General features: G+C 36.8%; 2 protein-coding genes across 2 annotated transcripts in view; one reads left to right on the plus strand and one right to left on the minus strand.

The window, feature by feature from the left end:
* LOC134531252 (uncharacterized) overlaps window positions 1-27,005 on the plus strand; it is a 154,980-nt gene that overhangs the window by 113,131 nt on the left and 14,844 nt on the right. The gene's annotated exons all lie outside the window — the stretch shown is intronic.
* LOC134531251 (multidrug resistance-associated protein 1-like) overlaps window positions 1-27,005 on the minus strand; it is a 592,793-nt gene that overhangs the window by 78,798 nt on the left and 486,990 nt on the right. Inside the window, exons 22-23 of the mRNA XM_063366941.1 lie at window positions 6,047-6,136; window positions 5,837-5,927 (exon numbers count right to left, since the gene is read on the minus strand). Coding sequence (XP_063223011.1) covers window positions 5,837-5,927; window positions 6,047-6,136 — 181 coding nt within the window. The remainder of the gene's footprint in view (window positions 1-5,836; window positions 5,928-6,046; window positions 6,137-27,005) is intronic.

Below are 27,005 nucleotides of genomic sequence, written 5' to 3' on the forward strand. Positions count from 1 at the left end.
ATGACACCAATTTTAGCCATCTACTGTTTGTTGACAGTTCACTCGTTGCTATTATAAAATGGCTGCAGATGTAAGGTGATTTTTACTATTTCTATATACTATCATTACTGTTTTTATGACAGTTTCTTTCTAAGAAATGGTTATTTCTGCAAAATCTTTATGGTTAAACGATCATCTATTATAATTTATAGTGACGGGACCACATATTTTGTACGATCAATGTGGATAAAACGATAATTCGAACATCGGTACAAGCGGACGTTTTTAACCTTAGTTGTATGGCAATTTTGCGGGGACCATAGCAAGTATACGATAAACACGGACAATCGATACATGCGAGTTCGATAGATATAGGTTTGACTGTAATTCCGTGCATCATAGAACTAAAAACAATTTTTTTCTGTAAAAATACTGTAATAGGTCCATTTCCAGAATTACTTTTAATGAAATTGATTATTCCATGTAAAAAAAAGTTTTGAAATTCCAAAAAAAAAAAAAATTAAAACATTTTGTCATATTTTAAAGTTTTCCCCTCTTAAAGTTATTGTCATGGAGCTCATTGGAAATATACCACTCTTTAGTTAAATATAATAGCAACCAAATAATAATAACAAAAATATTGAATCCATTAAATATTTCTGAAATGCGGCTCATTTGAAAAACGTGCTGTTTTCCACATTTTTTGATTTTGAACCAACTTCAAAAGGCTATAACATGGGTAAAAACATTTTTGGGGCATAATACTTTTAGCGTACTTCTTGTCTCTACTGGTTGTAACTACTATAATTTTTTAAAGCAAATCCATGATGGTGACCTGACACATTTTTTTGCTAACTGCCTGAATTGAGGAGGAATGGCTCTCCTATTATTTTTTTCAATTCCATTACTGAGTTTTTGAGCATAGTTTCCATTCTCCTTGCCTTCCCGCCCTTCCACTTTATTACATTGTGGTTTAGCTGCCCTTCTAGGTCAGTTTTCTTTTGTGTCCTATACATAAACTATAGCATGAACATGAGGGTGACTCATCAGTGAAACACCAACATTAACTGCAAATGCCTAAAAAAGCTAGTTTACATAAATAAATAAATTAATATATTACAACCAGGGTTCGACTTTAACGCCTGTCCGCCTGTCCGAGACAGGCAAATTTCCGTCCGGACAGGTGTATAACGAAACGTGCCTGTCCGGAGGGACAGGTATATAACGAAAAGTGCCTGTCCGGAGGGACAGGTATATAACGAAACGTGCCTGTCCGGAGGGACAGGTATATAACGAAACGTGCCTGTCCGGAGGGACAGGTATATAACGAAACGTGCCTGTCCGGAGGGACAGGTATATAACGAAACGTGCCTGTCCGGAGGGACAGGTATATAACGAAACGTGCCTGTCCGGAGGGACAGGTTACTATTAAATTTCAACGTAACATTCAGTAGTCCACACAAGTCCGTCAGGAGAACAGTATTTACCCGCATAAGGGTCAAGGGTCGCACATTTTATGCCGATTTATTGAGTTATAAAATATGGTGCTATCCTTCCGGGAGTTTTTTTACAGCGCAGTTATTATACTCAGCATTCTTTCCCCCTCCCTTTCTCTTCTACGACTTCCACTGGCGCGGCGCTAGCAAGGCTGTTGTAGGGGGAGATGGGGAAATCTAAAAATAAACCAGCCAGAGGCGTAACAGTGTGTGCGTGTGCGTGTGTGCGGCCATGTGGCAGTGATAACCGGTTTTCCCTCCCTCCCTTCCTCCCTCACTCTCTCTTCCTCCCGTCACAAATTCTTCACATTCCTTAGTTCTCATTCGTTTCACGTGTGAACTGGCACCCTAAACAATTAACCTGTCTATCTTGACAGGTGTTTATGACGCAAAGGCGCTCAATATTTTAATATTATACATTAGAGTTGTTTGTGCAGCAATGTGGCAATTTGTAAGTGGCGCTTCAAAGCCCCCGGAAAAAAAAACGGAAAACGGACGACAACAAGAAAGAATACGATGATCAATATGATAAAAAAGTGCGGGCACGTGAGTTTATTCAGAACTGGTGTACAGAATTTCAATGGGTTCGGTATGATAATGCTCAGAGAAAAATGTACTGCAAAGTCTGTGAAGTGTATCCCAAACTAGCATTCGAGTCAGCATTGGTAAAAGGATGTTCAAGTTTTCATAAATAAAACTTGACGTCCCATGCAGCAAGTAGTTGTCACAGGCAGTGTCATGAATTACAAAATGTGCAAATGTCCACACCAAGTACATCTCTGGCAGAAAAGGCTTTGCAGAGCATAAATAAAGAGGCACTAGCAACAATGCAGTTGCTTTTCCGTACATCTCATGCACTGGCGAAACATGGACGACCGTTTACAGACTTTAAGTGGCAATGTGCACTTGATAAACAGAAAGGCCTTGATGTAGGCAATACATACCTTACAGACAAAAAGTGTAAAGAGTTCATGAGTGTAATTGCTGAAACTGAATTGAAATCATTAGAAAATAATTTGAAAAGTGCAAATTATTTTTCTGTGATGTGTGACGAGTCGACCGACAGTGCTGTGCTTCAGCAGGTCATTGTGTATGTGAGGTACGCACTTGAAGGGGAGATCCATACTGACTTGTAGCAGTCAGGCATGTCGACAGGCCTAATGCTACTCAGATATTTGAGTGCATTTTGACCATTTTACATGAATATTGTGGTTATGACAGTGTGAACATGAAGAAACACTTGGTAGGCTTTGCCAGTGATGGTGCAGCTGTAATGAGAGGTTTACGGAATGGTGTACAAGCGATATTGAAAGAAAATATGCAACCAAATTTAGTTGCTGTTCACTGCATGGCTCACTGTTTGGAGCTCGCTGTAAAATCAGCACTCGTCCAACTACCACTACATTCTAAAATTGACATATTCTTGAGAAATATTTATTCATTTTACCATCACAGCCCAGTTCATCACAGTCTTCTAAAGAATTCCTGCGAAACACTTAAGATAAAGTTTTACGCGCCCACAAGAGTTGGAGGAACTCGTTGGATTCCACACTTGAAATCATGTGTCACAAATGTAATCAAAATAATTCCTGCTCTTTACTTGACTGCAACAAATCTACTGCAAGACTCCAAATGTGATGCATCCACCAATTCAACATGCAAATTAGTTAAAGAATCTTTGCAAAGTTTGTAATTGGTACAGTACCTGCATTTCTTTTGTGACATACTCTGTGAATTGAGTTACTTATCACAGTCTTTCCAGGTCTCAGGTTTGACAATAGCAGAGACAAATTCAACCATACAAGAGACTATTTGCATGTTGCAGAAACTGAGTATCAGTGAAGGTTTTCATTTAAGTTCTTGGAGAAAATCGATGCAACCGGACGGAAGACAGCTGAAAGGTATTGTTTTACATTCCTCAAACAAGACTGATGCTATAAATATCATTGTTAGATGTCTGGAATCTCGACTCACAGATAGACACTGAAATGTCTGAATTACTTGTTGCAACCAATATTTTCAATTTCAAAACATGGCCTTCTAATAATGAACAACACTTTGGTGACACATCCATCATTAAGATGTTACATTTTTTTTCAAGATACCTTGTGAACAATAATGTTCAGTGTGAAATGGTGGAGCCAGAATGGACAGCTCTGATAATTGTTGTTTACCAGGATTGTACTCCTGTGCACAAAGCCAGTTGGAGGGAAATAAACACAAGACACAAGAACAAATTTGTTAATATTCTTTCACTCGTGGATCTTGTGTTGTCTCTACCTGCTCACACCGCAGATTGTGAAAGAGGATTTTCTTTGATGAAGTCTACCAAAACGGACTGGCGCAACAAACTTATTGATGATACATTATCATCACTGATGCGTATCCAGATGAAATCAAGTAGTGTATGTGATTTTGATCCTACCCCGGCTATTGAACTTTGGTTTAATTGTGGTGAGAGAAAGCGCAGACCATTTCAGCCCCCATACAGAAAGTGCGTAGCTAGGCTGCAGCAAGATGAGGAAGAGGCATCTGATGACATTTCATCTGATAGTATTTCAGACACATTAAACCAGTGATTTAGTGCAAAACACTTAAAACAATATTTAAAACTCTAGTATTAATATTAAAATAGTTTGAAACTGACTTGTTTTGAGTACAGTGATGTTCTTAAGCATATACGTATCAAGTTTATTGCCAGTAATTTTTTTAACGTTAGCTGGACAGGTGGAATTAGTTACGGACAGGTAAGGGTCCAATTATACCTGTCCGTTGGACAGTCAAGTTAAATCCTTAAAATCTATCGCTGATTACAACCACATAATGACATTTCCACCTATTTTGTTAATAGTCGAACAAAATGTCTAGTGCTCTACTAATAATCATAACCATAAATACGTAGATCTATATCGGTTAAAAACTTGGATTGTTAAAAAAATACAGTGAACTCTCAAACATTCGGGCCTGGATCATCCGGTTTTCGGGTTATCCATGCTTAAATTTAGTTTAGCTCCAGTGCATATCTACACTTGGCCCTTCAATATTTTTAACCACCCTGTCACTGTGCCAGGAAGCTGTTCGGATCTCCCTTTCCCATCCCCTCAGCTATCCCCATGAGGGGTGCCTAGACTGCTGCTTCTTGTTTGTTTCACGTGCTGTTATGCTACGTCTACCACTCACTTGCCTGACCTGCACCTGGAGAGCAAAGAGTAACGTGGCTGGTTACTACACAGGTGTTTGACTGGAGAAGGTACACAAAGAAAAACAAAAACTAGCCTGAGTTTCTGTGTCCTCGTTTTTTTTTCTGAGATAACTTTCCCTCTTTGTTCATTGAAATACCAGAGAACTAGCAACGTATATGAAGGGAATCATTAGGTGTCCATCAGACAGTTTCAACGACACAACTTGGTCCTAAAAATATAATTTTTCTACACTTTTAACTGCAACATTTCATGAAGAACACTGCAGCCATCATTCTGCAAGTCATGCACATGTTACAGCATCAATCTTTAATTTATGGAAACTTTTCTGTGTAAGGACTGTGAAAAGCACACTCTGAAGAACTAGTATTTTGAAGCATGAGTTTTATATTCCTCCAGCCCGGCCCAAGTTTCTCGCTGACTGTAATTTGCATGCTGGTTTTATAGAAGGACAAGGAATTGACAAGAAAGAATATTCCTGCCTGAAGGGTAAAAATATTAAATACATCACACGGGTGTAAAAAGTGTGCTAGGCCTGGTGTTTGCAAAGAGCCCCCTCCAAATCTCAATGGTCTTGTAGTAGTGCAGTGATAGAGGTTGTAAAAGTGGAGAATAGTAAAGGCCACCCTACCGTAGTACTAAAGGGCAGAAAACTGACGGAGAAGAACTACACTGTAATACAGTGCCATATTGTTTATGTGTCAAGAAGCTGAAATAGCACACAAAGACCTCATTTGTAATCTACTGAGTGTAACCCATATACGACCCTTCACTTAAAATGTTAGCATTTTATGCCTGAAATATAGATGTGACTGAACTCTTCTGTGGGTGAATAAATGTTTTTAAGTGGTAAAACGGACCATTCAGGTTTTATACAGAATTTCAATTATCCGGGCATCAGGTCCCTATTAACATGAATAGTTGACAGTTTACTGTATATATTTTAGTGAATCTTGAGATACAAATCTATGCACTCAGAAAAAATTTAAGTATAGGCTAGTTATCACAATTAGTAATGCATTAGCTCAACTATTTGCTAAAGAATTACACATTCAAAATTAATGTATTTTAAATTTAAAAAAAAATGCATAATCAGGTTCATACATGTAGAGACATTCTACTGACGAGATCTGCTGATGAGACAGTGAGTGTAACACCAACCTGTGATACTTTCTCCAAAGTGTGAGTAGACAGGAGCCCTGGTCACAGACTCGAGTCTCTTCATCTGCCGTGAAGTCGCTACATACACCCGCTGCAACAGCAGGACACAGCTATCAGCACCTGATACTCTCTCATCTCCACCATTGGAAGGAGTGATAAAGTGTTATCGTAGTTAGTTAAAACAGGTTGACTGGTACATGGTGACATTACCTGCATGAAGTAGTAGACTACTGACAGAGGAATGAAGATGGCTATGAATATAGGTGTGCTGTAGATGATGACCACAAATGTTGCTGCAACCTGAAACAACAATTTAGTAATTAGTATTTACTGCCGAAATAAGCTAAATACTACAACTTTGCATGACTTAAATGTGTTTGTGAAGAATAGAAAACATAAATGAGGTAGAGAATATTTGTTCCTATGATAACACTAGAACAAATAATAAGAGAGACAGGACACAAGAAAACACAAAACACAACAAAAAGATTTTGTTCTTCACTAGGAGTTGGAAAGAGTACCTATATTCATTCACACAACACAAAACCAAATTGCAGGTTGAAGGAGCTTACTTAGTGACTTCTCTACTGCTGATGACTACTATTTGGTCAAAAACTTGAGTATGTTTTGTGTTTTTTTTTTAAATCCTGATTGTTTGATTGTCTGCAACATATCTCAAATATTTAACCTTACTTGAGAAAACACAAATACATCAAAAGTAACCCAAGCAATAAAAAAATATTTACACTTAATACACACACACACACATATATATATATGTATGTATACATATTACAAGAAAATTATTTAATATACACCATCTATCAAGTTGTCAAGCTTAAGGGCTCGGTTCCTGCCCACGCTAGCTAAATGGCAAATTGTATATTTTGTAAACACAAGGTCACTTCCTGAATAAACTTTATTATTTTTTTATGATTGATAATGCAATGATTTATTTACATTTTGTCACAATTTTCAGGCAGTAAGTTCTACCACCTATAACATTTAATAGCAACATTGGTCATATATTTAGAAAAGTCCGGGGCGACGGCATTGTATTTCTTTAAATATACAAGCAAAGATTAATATTTAAAATGTATATTTTGGCAGCGCCTGATATATAGGCTGCACCGCACACTGGTATATACGATAAGCCCCAGCAGCTGGGACTAGGAGCGATAATCGTGCGGAGGCAGCAGGAACAAATTGCCTTGTTGCTACTTCGCCCGTTCCTCATCCTCCTCTTAACAACCAACTGGTACGCAAGGAACTATGAAACAGTGAAGGCCCATCTACAACAATCCGAACCTGTGGGCAGCCCGTGTCTACATCCTGAAGTGAATGATCCCACGTTGTCTCATGGAAAACTGCTCTATCTACAACTGCGATGTCTGATTATACTGATATATAAAGTAGTTACTAGAGCACAGTTAATATACAGCAGCAAAATAAGTGTTATTCAATTGTTTTTGTTTGTTTCCATGCATTGTAAAAATTGAGTATGCAGCTATTTTAACCAATCATATAAAGTTTAAAATGTTGTGGGAGTTCAGTAATATTTAGTTATTCGCTAAGGCAAAAGAAAAAGCTAATAAATGAATTCTAATCACACTGCCAAAAATGAATATGGGTTTTGGCCTTTGAAAAATGCTGGTCGCAAACGGACAGTACTAATCAAAATTTTGTATTGGTCTTCTTGGTTTCCTGTTCCAACCACATTGTCGGATTTTTCCTGTTTAACATTTAGAAACAGGAACCGGAAACAGCATATATTACTAGTGTTCTTCTTCTATGCTATTAAATGACACAGATTGAGACAAAAAATTAAAGTTAACCAATGTATTCTGACCAGGGGAATTCAGACCATCGCCTACTCCACCCATCACGTCAGAGGGACACGTGAAACAATAAGCGATCAGTGTCCATTGGACACAATTTAGTACATTGCATTGTAGACTGGCCTTAAACTCCTCACGGCATGTAAATGTATTCTTCGGATCAGTTCTCTAGTTTTCATTCTACAGCTATTTATTGAAGAAATTGGTAAGTTTTCCAAAAACCTTTCTCATTGAAGAAAGTCCACGAAGAAGCAAATGAAACTTGTACTAGCATCTAAATGTCAAAATGAACGGTATGTATTTTTTTGATGTAACAGTTTTTTTTAAAAATTTTATGTTTGAAATTATTTCCAGCCAGTAAAGTAAGTCAAGGCAATGACTACGCCCTCCCTAAGCCCGATGTGCCTCACGCCGCTGCCGCTCCCCTCTCCTCCCACCGACCCCCTCTGTTTCAAACCTCCCGCCAACAAGAGTGTGTGTGCGTGTGTTTGGTCACCCTGCGCTAACTCTTTCGGCACCCACCCTAACTGGAGCAGTGGAGACTTCATCTTTTTAAATAATGCAGTTAATACTTAAGTAACTGTAATATGTAATACTTAAATTTAAATTAACTTGTAATATTTAAAGGGTTAAATATTTAAGTTTGTATGTTACATTAAACTACTAACAGTAAATTCAGCACTTCCTGCGGCCATGACACCCGGGGCCCGGGGCAGTCTCTTCCATTCGCCATTCGCCGTGCGGGGTAGGACGCACCTCAGCACCTCGTCACCTTCAACTATTGCTCTCAACTGATCCGTTATCATCCGTCGTCGTAACTATTTTTAAACCTTTTTTAATTAAACTTTGAGGCCTATCCCGGCGGCAGACTGTGTAACTTAATTAATTAAAGCTCCCCGGAGCGTTATGTATTATTCTGCGAACTTGCACTTTCGAGGCTGGTCCACACGGTGTCCTGGTCAGCATGAAAGATGGACTAGGTGCTGTTTTCTGTGTGCGTCTTGAGTGTACGTGTCTGCGCCAATAAAACTATTCACCTGACTCGTTGCACTTAATTCTCGACCACGAGTTTCCCAGCACAGAGCCGGAGGTGTGACCCCAGCGTGCCCGCCGCTGAGAGATAGTGGGGGGGAAGTCGAGCCTAGCTCCACACGGGTCACGTCACGGCCCTGGGACTGAGTCGGTAGCCGGTCCACGTGGTGGCGCCCGAGGTAGAAACGTAGGCCGATTCAAAAAACCCCCTCACGACAACGTAATCAACGTAACAACAACGTAATGCTCCGAGGGTGACAAAAAGTGCAGCGATCAGGAGTGTGGCACTCAAAGGAAGATAGGGGAATGGGGCTGAGGAGTGGGGTGCTCGATGACATGTTTGTATTATAGTACAATCACTTACTTGAATACTTGCGAACTAGTATACTTGCACACTTGCTCACTTGTATACTTGCATACTTGCACAGATTCTTATACATTCTATTCCTCTGTCACTTACATATATTTAAACCTCACTTCTAACGCACATGGCAACAACGCCCCAATGTGTTTTTTTATGGGTTTTACGGAGAGAGTATGCTTTCATTAAGTAAAAAAGTCATAATTAAATTCAATAGTTAGATAACTGGCATAGGGCAAAATATTTATAGTGGGAAAGAAACGTCTATTTCATTCATATAATGTTTTATTGGCTTCATAGACTAGAGTGCGGTACTTGTATGCTTAACAAAAAATGCTGTCCTTATTTTAGGGAATAATTATTTTTCCTGTCTATGAATACAGAAAGCCTTTTTAAAATACTGCCGACAATTTAATCAAAATGTACAACATGAAATGACAACACAGTGTGCCATATTATCCATAGTTTCTTCAGGTGACCGTAGCTAAAGGCGCCAAGTGCCTCTGGACAGACTCGGGTCAGAATTTGGGGTATGCCATGAATGTGGGCACCTTTTAAAATATGTTTTGTATAGTTTCGTAGGTCGCCCACCTCGGACTTGCAGGCCTCAAGCGGGAGCATTGAAAAGCAACAATTTCAAAACAAAATGACTAAACTAATATGCTAAAAAGAACAATATGATGAAACTATTTAAATTGTCAAAAACCGATAGACTTCGAACTCTGGATTTGAGGGTATGAGTCAAACTTTAGGCATTGGTGTTCCTAGGATATGATTATAGGCTGAGCCCCAATAAGTCCGCTGACACAAGGTGAGGATATTAATAATATATAAAATAAAATCTATCAAAAAATTTGAATCAAAGTCAGCACTGTAATTAATGAAGGTAAAATATTGGCTGTTTTAAATTGAAACTAATAGATAGAATATTAATTCGTTGTAATAAACGTTATTTAAAATGTCTATTTACAAGAGAATGTAATGTTATTTTCATGCCAATCACTGCAGTTATAATATGTGAAATGTTATTATGATGTTCTTTTTATAAAAATTTTTATATTTGGCTTGAACCACAACAGAAAATAATTCTTATTTACTATGCAAATTAAATTTACGAAAGCGAGGTAATTCAACAGTCCCTTAAAAATATTTTTTATATGGTAGATATAATGCCTATGTAAAAAAAAACATTGTAAGTTAATTTATTTATCAATTCAGCTAGCGTGGGGCAAGTTAGTGCGTAGCCAGGGATTGGCAAATGAGTTCACACCATTTAGATGGCTCATGAGCTGAAATATAGAATAAACTTCACGGGTTGAGTTATATAGTCTACAATTGTGTTGTTTATAAAATAGTGGCTAGAGACTCACATACGACTACATTTCTGAACTGTTCACTTAGTCACTACAAAAGTTATAGACTCCACAGAAGAGATTGTGCCAAACCTCTTGGTGGGCGAAATCAGAGACCTTGACTCAACAACCAGTCACTATTTAGGTAACAGTATGCTTACAGCTGAGCTGTTAAAACTTTCAGATACTATGATCCATGCTTTTCTGATGACCAATGAGTGAGCAACTAGATGGGTTACTCACCATGACCTTTGGCTTGGACAGTAATGAGTAACAACTATTTTTAAACTCTATTTATGAATTTATACTATAAATCCTGAACATTCAAACGACATGCACGAGACAAATTGGACAAATTTTTTTAAGCATGTACACAGATAGGTAAACTGAACAGTTCCATTTTTTATTTCAGACTATTGAGTTAATAAATGTTATTAATTATGTTCACAACGCACACTGTTTGTCATTATTAAGAAAATGATGAACATAAGTATATTATTTTACTGATCATATTCGTTCATGAAAATTTTGTAATATTGTCATGCTGTAAAATTTTACGTGAAGAGTTTATTGAACTTGGTTTTGCGCAGTGGTGCTTTGTGAGCCCGCTTGAGTGCCTGACGCTTGCTTGCGACACTCGGGTGTTGTATTTTGTCTTCCCGGCGTGGTAGATTGCTAACGCTCTCTGTTTTTCTGGGACGGTGGCGTGAATCGCCGCCCGCGGGCGGTTGCGACATCGTGGCCTGGAATCTCCGGGAGCGTTGGCCGCCCTGGTTGTTTTCGCTGCGTTGTTGTTCTCGCGCAGGCGCACGCATGACGCGCTGGTGTTTGTGTCGCAACCTGGTGGAAGAAATGCAAGTTTGGCATGACCGGTGGAGAGGGGATAGCGTCGGTTGGCGGCATGGCGGTTGTGTTGTGAAATAGCGGCCGGGATTTTTGTTTTCGCATGGAGTGTTCTCGACGTGATGACGAAGTGAGGGGGAATTAATAAATGGACCACCCTGGGTGCGCCCGGTGTGGTTCTTCTCGGTGAGGTGTTTGGGGTCTGTCGGAGCCCCTCCCTGGGGGGTAGCTGCGTGCTGCCGTCCGGAGAAGGTGTTGTAAGTAATGGCGAACTCGTGACTCTCCTTCACCTAGTGTAAAGCATGCAGGCGTATTACAAATTGTGTTAGGATGGCTTAACTTTTTGATTCTTTCCAGGAGTGCAGGCAGTTTGAAATCCAGTAATGTTAAATTTCTTTTGTTAATTTAGCCTAAGGATTGGTCGAGGTGTTTGTAAACATTACTCATTTCATTTTAAAAGTTAATAATAATGCTAAGAAGAGGATAAATTATTGTTTATTTATTTCAGAGGAGTATTTATTTATTTATTGTAAACAGAGTAGTTTGATTTTTTTACATTATTTATTTATTTATGTGTTGGTCATAGTTTACCAGAAATAAACCTGAAACAACGTGGGATAAATATGTAATACTTTTTCTTTACAGTCAACACCCTACACCCCGCTGTCCCAAGGAGGTTAGGTTAGACATCCCTATACCAGCTCTACTGCTACCACCCCCCCCCCCCCCCACCAATTTTTTTTTGAAATCTAAAGATGTTATTTTATTATTTTTATTTTGAGTGACATTTTGCAGATATTGACGGAGACCGAGGGTCTCCGCCCCAATATGTCTGAGCATTTTAAACCCAAAAGTAATTTAAATTTTATTCTACATCTTACTGTACTTTGACTCAAAAATCAATGCAAATAATTAATTAACCAAGCACAGTACATAGAAAGTTAAGCAGGTATACACAAAATACAAGACTGTGTTAAGAGTTGAAAAAGTATCGAATAAGACTTTTTCTAAAGCCTTTTAATGAAAACTTTTTATCTGCAACAGTAATTTCTCAATTGTTTATGAACTAAAAATTTTTTAAGTAAAGCCTCAAACAACCTAATTTTCTTTTAAAGAAGCAGAGAAACATTCATTAAAACTGACTGTTTTGATTGCGATTTGTAAGCTCTTGGTGTCATCTGGCATAGTGGTGAAAAAACTGTGGCAGGAGAGGAGTAATATAACAATCCACGTGAGAACACATTACCACTATGTTATTCTTGTTCCACTACCCGTCTTAGTATTTTAAATTGATGAAATAATTATAACTATAAATATTTAACTACGGCAATTTAGAAGTACACAACAGTAAGTTTTTTTTAAGGGAAACATGGTATTGAATATTTTAACGCAGTATTTTACATCTTACCCATCATTACATAGCGAAAGGTTTAATTTAATTTTTCTAAAGCATTCTTGTCTCAAATGATAAAACATTTTACTAAGAATTTAGTTAATACACGGCGAAGTTTCTCCATGGTCATTCTCCAACACAGGCATAAACATGGTTGCTACAGAAATAGAATCTTAGAATTCCCTGACTTTTCCCTGTTTTCCAGAAATTTAAGAGAAAAATTCCCTGACTTTCTTATGAAGTACATACCATAAATATTAACGTGCATATGATTAAATGTAATATAAAAATTTCAACATGAGGTAAAATAAGGTTTTTTTATTGTGTTATTTTGATGGCAGAATTGCGAATGTGTTTTTTTCCTTTGACATGGTAGGTGAGAGCTCTTCGGCCCATATTGCTGAGTTGAATACTTTTGTAGCCCAAAGTGCAGTACACAGAATTTATGTTTTTAGCAGAGGGTTTGATATGCTGAAACTGTGACTCCTTGAGCCAATTCTCATTAAAAGTAGTTTTCTTCGACATCTCTAAACTAAAAAAAAAAAGTACATATTAATATTTTCAGGTTAGGTTAAAAAATTGTTTATTAATTCTTAAAAAAATATTACTACACAAATACAAAAACTATTACAAATTCACACCTAGCAATATAAAGGGCCTACTTAGAGAATTACAATAGCAGCATTACAACATGCAATAATACTCTTACATTCTTACAATGTTAACTAATGATTCTGGGGAAAAACATGTTCAATTATGCATATTTTTTTATACTTAATGTAAGTGTCACGCAACAGAACTCACGGATTATAACTGTTGAAAAAAAAAAAGTCATTAAAAAATGGTTAGAAAAAATGCAAAAACATAACCGCACACAAAAGCCACGTGTTTTCATATCAGCTTGGTAGTTTTCAAAATGAGAATTGGTATTGCTTCTTTATCAAAATGCACTTTATTTTCTTATGATCGCATCAAAAACTAACTTCACCTGAAACAACGCCTTTAAATTCACGTAATAAGCTTTGTACTCATCTTATTCCACGTGAAAATAGCCTTCAAAAGATAAACGACGCCATGCCCGTTCTGTAGTTCACTGCATGGATCGGAACAAAACACAAAGTCTCAAGGGCAAATTAAAAAGGATCAAAACACGAACAAATGAAGGCCGGGTTCGCTAGTGAACAAACGAGTGCCTGGATTGGCCAGAAGTTATGGTGGGTGGTTGTAACAGCCTATTGCAACGGACAATCGTAGACCAAGTAAAAAACAAGTTGCAGTTGCCGTGTGCCTTAAGCAGCAGCCATTTAGCAGAGTCGTTCGGTAGCGGTACGAGCGCATCAAAACAAAGCTTTCTTTGAATTATAAGCAACTTTAAAATTTCCAGAATTCGTAGAATTTTCCCTGACATTTCCCGGAATTCCCTGACCATTTTAATTTCCCTGACATTTCCCGGTTTTCCCGGTTTTCTAGTCCTGTAGCAACCATGATAAATGAATATTTGTGGTTTCAAAAGACACTGACTACGATAAGTGTTCGTCAACACAAACTGTGACAATATTTTCCAGTTTAGAAGTGTCATTATTTCCTACAGATTGGTTACCAGCGATACAGCAGACTACTATCCTGACATCACTGTGCTGTGAAGTCTTGCACCGAACAGTATTCGAGATCCCATGAATAGAGAACTCTCAGTGTTCTCCAAATTCAAGGAAAGTTTAAATTAACTACAGTCTTTTGTTGTATGTGTAATTATAGATTTGGCCAATCATTTACTTTTTGTACATAGTTCATTCTGAAGTATTTTATAATGATACTAGCCTCATTATTTTTTAGAGATATTTTTGCTTGCAATGTAAACGTAAACAATATGATTTTCATTAACACCTAACGACAACCAATAGACTTTAGATTTGGAAGTCCGATTACCCCTCTTGCTTTAGTTAGCGTAATTCTGATGTAAAACTTCTTTATTGAACTAGTAGTAATTGTTGAAATTTGATTAAGTGATTAACATAATAATAATTCAGGATGAAATTATTATTAGTGACCAACTGATACCGAAAATATATAGTGTATCCTATAAAGTTGTAAATGTGTATTGTGGTAGAATCATCATTTCAGGTTTTCATACATAAATTAATAACACATTCATCTTAAGAATATTATTTTATATTTTTTCAACTGATAATACTGGATGTACTTAGCATAATAGAGAATATTTTATAAAAACAGTACACAATTCAATTTTGAGAGTTCAAATAATCACAAACCAATATCACATTTTGTAGAAATATTTTATTTCTGTCTAAATTGTATCTCAACATGTTCACCTGGGGAATCAAATATAGGTTGAACTTAAATGAACATAACAAAGTCATTAATAATCTTTGGCTTTTGTAGCACTGATTATTTGAATATAATTTAGTCACATTCTTTTGGTAGATAAAAGAAATTTTCTTAATAAAGGAAGAAAATGAAGGAAGATAATGAAAATAAATCATAACAGTGTGTGGTTATGTTTATATAAAACTATTATTGCAATTAAATAAAACCTCTATGTGTTGTTTTGATGAGAGTGATAATGTCGCTGTTTTAAATGACTGGCATTCGTGATTTTCCAAAGGTTCTCTATGTCAAGGTCACAGAATACAGTAGGTTTCTTCGAGCATTATTTTTTTCAATACCAAAATTATTTTGATAAATACTAACTTGTTTGCATGAAATTATTTTAAATAAAATTAGTCTTTATGTTAACACGAGTCGAATGACAAGTTTCCTGCGGAATGTTTGTAAAAAAAAGGAAGGTATGTCTATAACAATGAAGGAAACACTTTCACCTCTAACAGTTGAAAGAAAAGTCTTCAGAATACAAGCAACCCAAGACAATCACAGGCTACATACCAGTTGGGTGAAAAATATTAAGTCAAGCAAGAAATGAGAATAAAATTTCTGGGCCCTTCTAACCCAGAACCATCAGATAAAAATAAACTTACTGCAGAAAAAAATAATGAAAAATAATTTATTTTATTATTTATTACTGTATGATTTTAAACAAAGCATTTAAGCCTAAACAAAAACTCAAGTCAATGGGCCTCAAAAAGATAAATTTTTTATTGGTGGCAAAAAATTTAACCTGGATATATATATAGTGCTGTGATCGCCGATGACAATATGCCTAGCCCGGTTATTGACAGACGAACAAAGATAGTAATTTGGTTACTACCAAATTTGAGAAACTTTAAAGAACATATATGATCTCTGAGTAAATGTTTATGATTATTGGTGGTGAATCAATAACAATCAGTAACACTTTACGTTAAGGTGATCCACTGTGTTATTAATAAACAAAAAATTATACTTTATCATTAATCTTAATTTTCACTCCAATTCAAAGAATAACACAAACGATTCACTGTTGTAATATTACTAGTTGTATTACTGGAAATAAAAATTGTTTTAACATTATAACATTATAATTTGAATTTTTACATGAATAACTATATTCAGTAGAATGATTTAAAAGATTAATATTGCACAACCTGTGTAATAGGACACCTCTTCAAATAAAAATATAATATTTATATTGAAATAATATCTTGGAACTTGATATTACAAATCTTGCTATATTCAAAAGTAACAAAGTTTTAACTTATTTTAGCTCAATCGGGACTCTTCAGTTAGTATCTCAGGTTATATGGGTGTAAGTAGGTGAATCAAAAATAAGATTGATAAACTGCTGTCGGGTTATGTACTGCTACTAATTAGAAACTTGTGGAGTTGGAAAGATGTAACAAGTTCTTGTAGTTCATAGTTACCTCAGAATATGCCGCAAGTTAAGGACAATACAACCTTAAGATAGGGTATTTCAAATATACCATGAACTGCACATCTCAGTGACTACATTCGTTCTGACATAGTGATGTCCTAGTTCTCGATCTTCACGATGATGGCTCCACAGGAACAGCGGCCCTCAGTGTATACGGCTTGTTGTTGAACAGGTTCTGATGTGGACATCTATTGGTTGTTGATGGGTCTCCAAATCGGTGATTCTTGATGACGACGAAGGACAGTTATTCACATTCTTGATAATGATGTAGTTCTTTACTATCCTCGATGACGACTATGTAGTTCTTGACTATCTTCGATGATGACTATGTAGTTCTTGACTATCTTTGATGACAACTATGTAGTTCTTGACCATCTTCGATGATGACTATGTAGTTCTTGACTATCTTCGATGACGACTATGTAGTTCTTGACTATCTTCGATGACGACTATGTAGTTCTTGACTATCTTCGATGACAACTATGTAGTTCTTGACCATCTTCGATGACAACTATGTAGTTCTTGACTATCTTCGATGATGACTATGTAGTTCTTGACCATCTTCGATGACGACTATGTAGTTCTTGACTATTTTCGATGATGACTATGTAGTTCTTGACCATCTTCGATGACGACTATGTAGTTCTTGACTATTTTCGATGATGACTATGTAGTTCTTGACCATCTTCGATGACGACTATGTAGTTCTTGACTATCTTCGATGATGACTATGTAGTTCTTGACTATCTTCGATGACGACTATGTAGTTCTTGACTATTTTCGATGATGACTATGTAGTTCTTGACCATCTTCGATGACGACTATGTAGTTCTTGACTATCTTCGATGATGACTATGTAGTTCTTGACTATCTTCGATGACGACTATGTAGTTCTTGACTATCTTTGATAAAGATTATGTAGTTCTTGATGAATATTGGCAGCGATGGATTATAAGTTTTATATAAATTTTAGATGCGTATATCTCGAAATCTCAGTCAAGTCTGCTGCTTATCATTTTCTTTTTTTATGCTCACTGTTTGAATTCACCATTCCTAATAAAAACCCTCCATCGACCTTGTAATTCAAAAGCAAGAATAGAAGAAATAGGCAAATAAGTATTTAAAATCCAAAGATATCGTTGTTAAAATTTACTATCAAGTATAATGAAAGAAAAAGAAGAAAGTTCCCTAAAACACAAGTTGTGGCAATACTTCACAAATAAATATATACATACAAATTTTGAAATTAAATAAAATTATTAATTACTATAAACTACTGGTTGGTTTATAGTGCACTGAAAAATTTTAATTTGTCTCACAAATTAAAGATTTCTTTCAATCCAATGATATTCTAATAAAATACAATTTAAAATGCATATAATTACAGCAACACTTGTTATAAATAAATGGCACTGAGTTTGTTAAATGTATCAAATATTTATTGCAAGATATTATCGTAATTTTAGGAAACTAAAAAATAGTTTATGTCTGAGGTTATCACAAAACTGTGTAAAATAAATAGAAACTATTAAAAAAACACATTTTATCCTTTATAAAAATATTTTAAATTGACTATTCTCTCAGTAGTGATTTCACAAACAGATTCTGTTTAAATTCTTGAATCACTATATTTGTATTTTTTTCCTTGAGTACTACTTTCTTTATTTGAATATAATTGAGTATTTAATGATGTTATTAACTTTTTCCTCAATCATACCAGACTGTCTTGCCCTGAGACAGCCTGACTGGCCAGATAGTCGCCAGCACAGTCGGCTGCCCTCTGAGAGCTGCCGGCCCACAGCCCACCACTCCTCCGGGAGTGTGAGCGTCACATGTGGACAACGCATGGCATCGTCGGGGCGACTGAATTGCGCCCCATTGGAAAGGGCGCCTTTCAGGTTTTTTCGAGCACACACACAATTATTTAAATCCTGATAGGCTGCCTTTCCAGAGTTGGCTGTTCGCTTTGCTTTAAGCGAAAGAAAACCCTGAATTGTGCCCCATCGGAAAGGCCGCCTTTCAGGTTTTTTCCTTGTACGCATACAGTCCGTAAAATCCTGATGGGCTGCCTTTCCAGAGTTGGCTGTTCGCCTTGTTTTAAGCGAAAGAAAACCCTGAATTGTGCCCCATCGGAAAGGCCGCCTTTCAGGTTTTTTCCTTGTACGCATACAGTTCGTAAAATCCTGATGGGCTGCCTTTCCAGAGTTGGCTGTTCGCCTTGTTTTAAGCGAAAGAAAACCCTGAATTGTGCCCCATCGGAAAGGCTCCCTTTCAGAAATTTTTAGTTTTCGTTAGATCGTTGTGGGCACTGAATTTCGCCCCATCGGAAAGGCCGCCTTTCAGGTTTTTTCCTTGTACGCATACAGTTTGTATAATCCTGATGGGCTGCCTTTCCAGAGTTGGCTGTTCGCTCTGTTTTAAGCGAAAGAAAACCCTGAATTTCGCCCCATCGGAAAGGCCGCCTTTCAGGTTTTTCCTTGTACGCATACAGTTCGTAAAATCCTGATGGGCTGCCTTTCCAGAGTTGGCTGTTCGCTCTGTTTTAAGCGAAAGAAAACCCTGAATTTCGCCCCATCGGAAAGGCCGCCTTTCAGGTTTTTTCTTTGTACGCATACAGTTCGTAAAATCCTGATGGGCTGCCTTTCCAGAGTTGGCTGTTCGCTCTGTTTTAAGCGAAAGAAAACCCTGAATTTCGCCCCATCGGAAAGGCCGCCTTTCAGGTTTTTCCTTGTACGCATACAGTTCGTAAAATCCTGATGGGCTGCCTTTCCAGAGTTGGCTGTTCGCTCTGTTTTAAGCGAAAGAAAACCCTGAATTTCGCCCCATCGGAAAGGCCGCCTTTCAGGTTTTTCCTTGTACGCATACAGTTCGTAAAATCCTGATGGGCTGCCTTTCCAGAGTTGGCTGTTCGCTCTGTTTTAAGCGAAAGAAAACCCTGAATTGTGCCCCATCGGAAAGGCCGCCTTTCAGGTTTTTTTCTTGTACGCAATCAGCTCGTAAACTCCTGATGGGCTACTCAGACAGTTTATACTCTTTATTTTATTCCAAGACAATTTTGAATTGTCCCCTATTGTTGAATGATCGGCGCAGATAAAACCCTTTTACGCTCAAAATGCAATCAATGTATGTCTATACAAATTAATATTCAACTTATGGTGTACGACAAAACGAACAATTTTAGTTTCCTTGTAATATTTTATTTAAACATTATAGTTATCTGCTGACTGATGTCTACCATCAGAAACAAAATCGATGCTTATACAATCGCCCAAGAGAGCATAAAGCTATACGTGAAGGAAATGCAACGTAAATAAAATTATAATACAACTTATTGCTAGGTACTATTACAGAATAAGACCACGGGGCGTGAGGACATCCAGTGGGCATTACAGTGACTTGTACGGCCGTAGATGTACACACAGGCACAAGACAGCTTTGTTTTTGACATTCGGTGAGGGATAGTAGAGAGCTTTTATAAAGATTGCCGTGACAACTTGTCTATGTTCTTGCGGGTTTGTGGAAGTAGTGTTGCATTTAGTGGGATTTAAACTGTGTAACGCAGAAGGCCTACTGACCATAGTTCTAATCTAGGTTTTTTGCACCCATGAATGTGAAGCCATGTAAAGTTAATGTAATAGAAAAAAGTTTAAAATAATCAAAATGAATAAGTCTATGTGAAAGCGTCTGAGTGCCTGATTATGGCCAGTAATTATAACATACAAAATGAAGTGTACTCACCGATAAACTAAGCTCTAAGCTCTCTTTTTATGTGTATTATATATATATATATATACACACACACACACAAACACACACACACTCCACGGTACCAGGTTTTCGTAAAAGCTGCTGCGTGGACTACTGTAGCTGCTCCCATAACACCTTATATCATAGAAATCGTCAGACCAAGAACAGATTTCGCAGCGGGTTTGTGACGATATAGCATGCTTTATTTTCTCCAGGAGGTGAACAGGGTTGAAAAATGTTTACACCATTTTATTTTTAACTCCCTAACCTGTGCAGATATGGTACTGCTATTTGGTTCAAAAAAATTGCTAAATTAAAGTACCTATATAATGGTATAGGATTTAGGAAATTATAAAAATAAGGGAGTGAAAAGGGGCGCAAACTGTCTTTGCAATTTCCTTAAAATCTCCCTCTAAATCCCCATAACTTGGGCAGAAATCGCTATGCTTTTTGGTTTCAAACATTGTTGATTTAAATACCTAAAAAAAAAAGTATTTTCAGGATTTTTCGAAGTTAAAAATTTAAGGGGTAGAAAAGTGGTGAAAACTGTTTTCGCCATATACTTAATAGCTCCCTAATCTGAACAAATATACAAATATATTTATACTATTTGGTTTTAAATCACTGCTTACTTAAATACCTACAAACTAATTATTTATTTTTTAGACATTTGGAAATGTAGGGACTGAAATTGGGGTAAACCTGTTTTCGCAATAAACTGGACATATATCTTTATCCTCTCTGGTATAAATCTCAACTGGACATGTATCGTTTTTCCCTTAGTATATTAAACTCAGAGTAAAACATAGACTAAACAATTTTAATGCGGGTAAAGTCGCGTCAGGACAGCGTCAGGACCATTATAATAATGGCGAAAGTTTATATTTTTGTTATTCAATCACGCCTGAACAGGTTTGTATAATATTTGGCATAGAGAAACATTATGTCCAGGAATAGAACATACGCTATTTTATCCCGAAAAATGGGTTTCTAAGGGAACTAATCAGACATGATCCTTGTTAAGGCTCTACTATACTTTTTGCTAGGTGATATGATATTGTGACCATACATAGGCCTACATAAATAATTTATGCAAAGTTCGTTTGCCTTCCGTTACATAAATGTACGTATATGTTCATCGTTTCTTATGGCCGTAGCAGGTAGTGTTAACATTTTTACAAGCTTTTATTTAACTTGCAATGTTTGTATGTATGTATGTCTGTGTGTTCGACACTAATCTTGGAAGCAGAATTAGAACCACTTCCCTATGTCTGATTAAGCTCAAATTTGGTGCACATATGTATCTTCGGTGACAATACAACAATATGGTACCATGAAGTTTTGATAATGAAGCCGGAAGATGGCCATAGTAATTTCTGAACTAAATAAGATAAACCCATCGAGTTTGGGCTCGATAGAATCGTTTTGAGGAGTATGTTTTTTAAACCTCAAATCTACACTGAAATAAAACTTAGTTTGTAAAAACAAATTTGAAATATAGCAAATGAATTAGGCGCAATGATTAGGTTTATACTATCTCAACAATAAGCCAAATTGTTTTATTAATAACAAAAAAAACTAAACATCTATATTATAGTGTTTACATAGAGAAATAATATACACCAAATTTTAGAGTACCACAGGGCAAAAAACACAAAATCTGCTTTCTGTAAAAAAGTTGAAGGTCAAGATGCGAAAGTGGAAGACGTTCATCTACCTTAAGAACTTCAGAGGCTCAGCGGCATATTTGCGTACTGCATTAAACGAACTGTTGGCACAAATTCGGTGTCTAGGACCGCAGACTTACTTTTTGACATTCAGTTGCAATGACATCAATTGGCTAGATATGTTAAAAGCTCTCCTCATCGTCGTTGGACAACCTATGGAATATCCGGATGATTTGGATATGGTAACAACACAGCGGTTAATTGAACAGTATCCCGTAATTGTTCGCAGACATTTCATGTATCGCCACAATGCCCTTATGAAATTTATGTTAAGCAAACATACAATTTTAAATGGTCGTATTAAATATTTCTGGCGGAGAATCGAATTTCATAACCGCGGAAGCCCCCATATTCACAAGGTAGTTTGGGTGTTCACATTATTAAACCTAAATCTGTGCAATTACCGATAAATTTTTGTCACGGCACTGCAGAACGAAATTATGAATTATATTACGCTAGGCTTGCGCAGTACACAAAATGCAAGGTAGCACTGTCGACCACGCCGTCGTGTACCTATACTAAGGTTCAAAGCTCTTCGCAGCTGGTCAAGCCATATGTGGCCCTAAGTAGAGTAAATTCGTAAGAAGGTCTACTTATTGATGAATTAGACTGCACCAAAATTGACTGACAAACAAACAGTCAATATCGACGCTCTAAATGAAATGAACAGCTTAAGAAACATTTCGATATTTACAATGATAAATAAAAATTATGAAATAAATTAATTCTAAAAAAATAAAAAAAACTTTTATTTAAATGCTCTAAAAACAAGAAAATAAATTAAATTGATTCAAAATCATCTTTTTATAACATTACACAACACCACTATTTTTATGAAACTAGCGACGGGTCGCCCCCAGAAACCGTAGCGACACTAGACCGTACGCTACCTACCTGGCCAATGGTAGTGGGGGGGCGGGTCATGCGGGTGGGGGAAGGCTTTCCTCACGCCAGTTAGCCAGTCATTTAGCTGTTCCTTCAACACGCCTGCGTTCACAGTCCTGACAGAACAACCACGCAAGTCAAAGTTTATGTTTTTAATGAAATTATTGATAGTTTATTATAATTTTTAATTAACTGTTGAAACGCATTTGTTTAGTCACTTAAGCCAATAGTTTAATTAAAGGTTACGGTAAGTGATGTTTTTTTAATATATCGAAATGCGATATAATTTTTATAGCTTAATAGCCCATGAATTTTAGTGTTCTACCTGAAAAAAAATAATGCAGTTTAGAAATTTGGCACAGATGTTCCTTTGGGTGTTAAAAATTGATCCTAAAAAGTCCCCATCTCTCAGATGCTGGCTTCATACATTTTTAAGGCAATAAGGGCGTAAGTGCCGAAATATGCATATCACGACTGTTGCGTGAAAAAAACTCATTCTAATATATCAAAATTTGGTCAAAATTTTAAAGTTAAGGGCCCTTAGTCCTTAATCATTCGTTTTTATTACTTTATACATGGCAAAAATTATCTTATAACCTAATTTATACTCAACTAATGGAAGTAAAATATATCACTGCTCTATACAATCACCAGTTACATCAAATTCACCACTGATAGGCAAAAATATACCTATATAAAACAATTTCCGTTATTTTATTAGCTTTAAATCGGTTGGTCAAACATGTATATGCGATAATAATTGACTGACGTATTAAGGATTACAATGAACTACTGTACAACAATGGGTTTTTGAGCAATTTAGGTCAATATTGACTATAGCATATTACCTGAAAAAAAAAAATGTAGTCTTGAAATTTGGCACAGATGCTCCTTTGGGTATTAAAAATTGATCCTAAAAAGTCCCCATCTCTCAGATACCGAATTCATACTTTTTTAAGGCAATAAGGGTGTAAGTGCCGAAATATGCATGTCACGACTGTTGCGCGAAAAATTTTCATTCAGTTGTATCGTAACTTGTATAAGATGTGAAGTAAAAGGCACTTAGTTATTTAACATCCATTATTGTTGCATAATACACAGCAAAAATAAGAAACCTGATCTAAAATCAATTAATGGAACTACAAAATAAAAAAATAACCAGTCCATTAAAGTCCTCTTCATCAGAACGATCATTGATAAACAACATTAGTGCATGTTGCCCCACGACATTTGGTGCACATAATACCACACTGCAATCCACACTTCATCCGCACACACTCGCATTTGTGGCTGCATTCACTTTTACAGTTACATGATATCAAATTCAGGAGCTGTTCTGGAGCTGTAGGAAGGGATGTTGTTATAGGAACAAGTGTGCCACTCACACTTTTCCATCCCCACTCAACAGGATCTAATGAATGGCCCAGCCACTCTTGCACCTGTAGGTAAACCCGAAGAGAATGCTGTTCACATGCGGCACTGGTTGGTGGAAGAGAGGCTAGCTGGAAAGAAGCACTAACAGGCATCTTTGCTATCTTGCAGGTATACATATATAGGCCTACTCTCATTTCATCCAAAGTGGAATACTTATCATGTCCCTGATACATTGCAATTGCAAACTTTTCTCCAGCTGCAATAACTATCTTCTTGTCCGCATGTGGACATGTAAAAACATGTACTGTTCTCCGAATGGAAACATCGTTCTTGATGATGTTCCATGCTTGCTTCTTTCCCTTACCGAAGAAAGCACTGGTTCTATCTGATCCGGTCATAGCAAAGATCTTAAAAAGGTGTGAGGTAACCAATGAGAGCATTAGTGTAGACTGCAAAGTAGTTATCGATGGAGGATACCTCTTGCATGTACTTGTGTGGCCAAGACCTACTACATTTGGTCAAATATGTGAGGTTTATGTTACATTCGTCCAAAAACATTTTTCTGTGACAGCAACTGTAGTGTTTGATGGTTATGACAAGTTAACCACTAAAGAGGAAGAGCGAAGGCGGCGTTCTGCAGGGAGGTCTTCCACCGATATTTCAATAGCTGCTAACAATGTTGTTACATCGACGCAAATGGACTTTCTGAGGAATGGCCATAACAAAAATGGGCTCATCAAATTATTAGTAACTTATTTTCTAACTTCAGGTCATCACGCAATTCAGTGCTCAGGAGATGCTGATACCACTATAGCAGCTATTGCTCTTCAGTATTCAACAAGCTGTTGTGTAAAAGTAATAGCTACTGATACAGACATCCTTGCGATGTTGACTGCGAGGTTAGAAGATGCACACATTGAAATTGTCCATCCACCCTCAAGCAAGACAACAGGAAAGATTTACAGTATATCAGCTATTCAGCAGGACATTGGTGAAATGAAAAACTATGTTTTGTTTTGTCATGTTATGTCAAGTTACGATACAACTGAATTAATATTTTTCGCACAGCAGTCGTGATATGCAGATTTCGACACTTACGCCCTCATTTCCTTAAAAAAGTATGAAGCCGGCATCTGAGAGATGGGGACTTTTTAGGATCAATTTTTAACACCCAAAGGAACGTCTGTGCCAAATTTAAAACCTGCATTATTTTTATTTCTGGTAAAATGTTATAGTCAATATTAACCTAAATTGCTCAAAAACCCATTGTTGTGCAGTAGTTCCTTGTAATCCCTAATATGTCAGTCAATTATTATCGCATAGGGTAGAGTGGGGGAATTCCGATCACTTAAGCAAGATTGTCCATATTATGACAATTTGTTACGGAATGGAGGTGTAAAACAGAATATATATTCTCCTATATTATGACTTGACTTGTGGGTATTAAAAATAAAGAAATTGTTATTGGTTTGGGAAAAAAATTTTTTTAATAAGTCATATGTTTGGTCGGAATTACCCCGACGTTTGGGTAATTCCGATCATTTATATTCACCAATATATTTAAATTATTTTGGACATATGGCTGTCACTTAACTAATACTTAAAGCACAAATAAATGCATAGCACACTACAAGCAAATGAATTAAAATATTTTGTGTGAAAAAAAAATTGTTCAGACAAAATAAAAATTATGTAAATTATAGCTGATAAAATCAACTCTTAAGTGATTGGTATTTATGACTTCCAATAGTCACAAATATAATTGTCTGGTGTATCAAAACCAGTGCACTCTGCATGAGCCCACTCTGAACACGAAGTGCACCTATACCAAAGTTCATTGTCATGTCCTTCATCTCCACAAAGAATGCAAAAGTCTTTGGCATTGCTTATTGTTGGTTCTATGTCATCACAAGGATCAGCAACTGCATCATCTTCTGAGGAACTAACTGGAAGTATCTTTTTATGACTGTTTCTTTTTTGGCCGGGAATCTGGGCCTAATTCTCCATGAAGTCCTTTCTTCTTTCTTATTTGAACTTTTTTTTTTGCAACAGCCCTTTTTGCCCTAGCATCTTCAAGACATTTATTTTGCGGAGTTGAAGTTAGGATCTGAGAATGCAATTTTTTCTTCTAGGCCTTGTCTTTGACTCTATTGCGACCCGAGAAATTATTTTTGGCACTGGAGCCACATCCTGGAAAGAACACGAAGGACCAGCACAACTGGAATGTGTAAAATCCATATTGGGCGAGACAATTCTGTTCCCAGTAGTTGAACTTGAAATAAAAGGAGAAGTGACAGTGGTAACATTTTCAATTCCTCCTTCTATGATAGACCTATCCACTCTTGCAGGTTACTGGGAAAGAATTCCTCTTCAGAAAAAATATCTGGATCTAGAGGGAAAATTTCAGTTTTCCGAAAACCATTGACTGCCTTCTCAATTGTTGCTACCTTAATAAACGCAATGTTAAAGAGTCCTGAAAGTTCATCTGGACTGAGTTTTTCGTGGGGATGATTTACCATCCATCTTCTGCATGCTTCGTGGTAGGCCTTCTTCAGCGGTGCATAGAAAGCAACATCCAAAGGCTGCATTCAATGGGATGTTTGTGGAGGCAGAGACAGCATGATTATTCCATTGTGATGACAAAATTCATATGACTCGTGAGATATGTGGCTGGAATGGTTGTCCAGAACAAGCAATACTGGATTGTTAGGATCTGGTTTACAAAAGGCACTGAAATGTTTTAGCCATGCTAAAAATAGTTGCTCGTTTATCCAGCCTGACTTCGAACACT

The sequence above is a fragment of the Bacillus rossius genome, chromosome 3 (genome assembly GCF_032445375.1).
Source record: "Bacillus rossius redtenbacheri isolate Brsri chromosome 3, Brsri_v3, whole genome shotgun sequence".
Taxonomy (NCBI): domain Eukaryota; kingdom Metazoa; phylum Arthropoda; class Insecta; order Phasmatodea; family Bacillidae; genus Bacillus; species Bacillus rossius.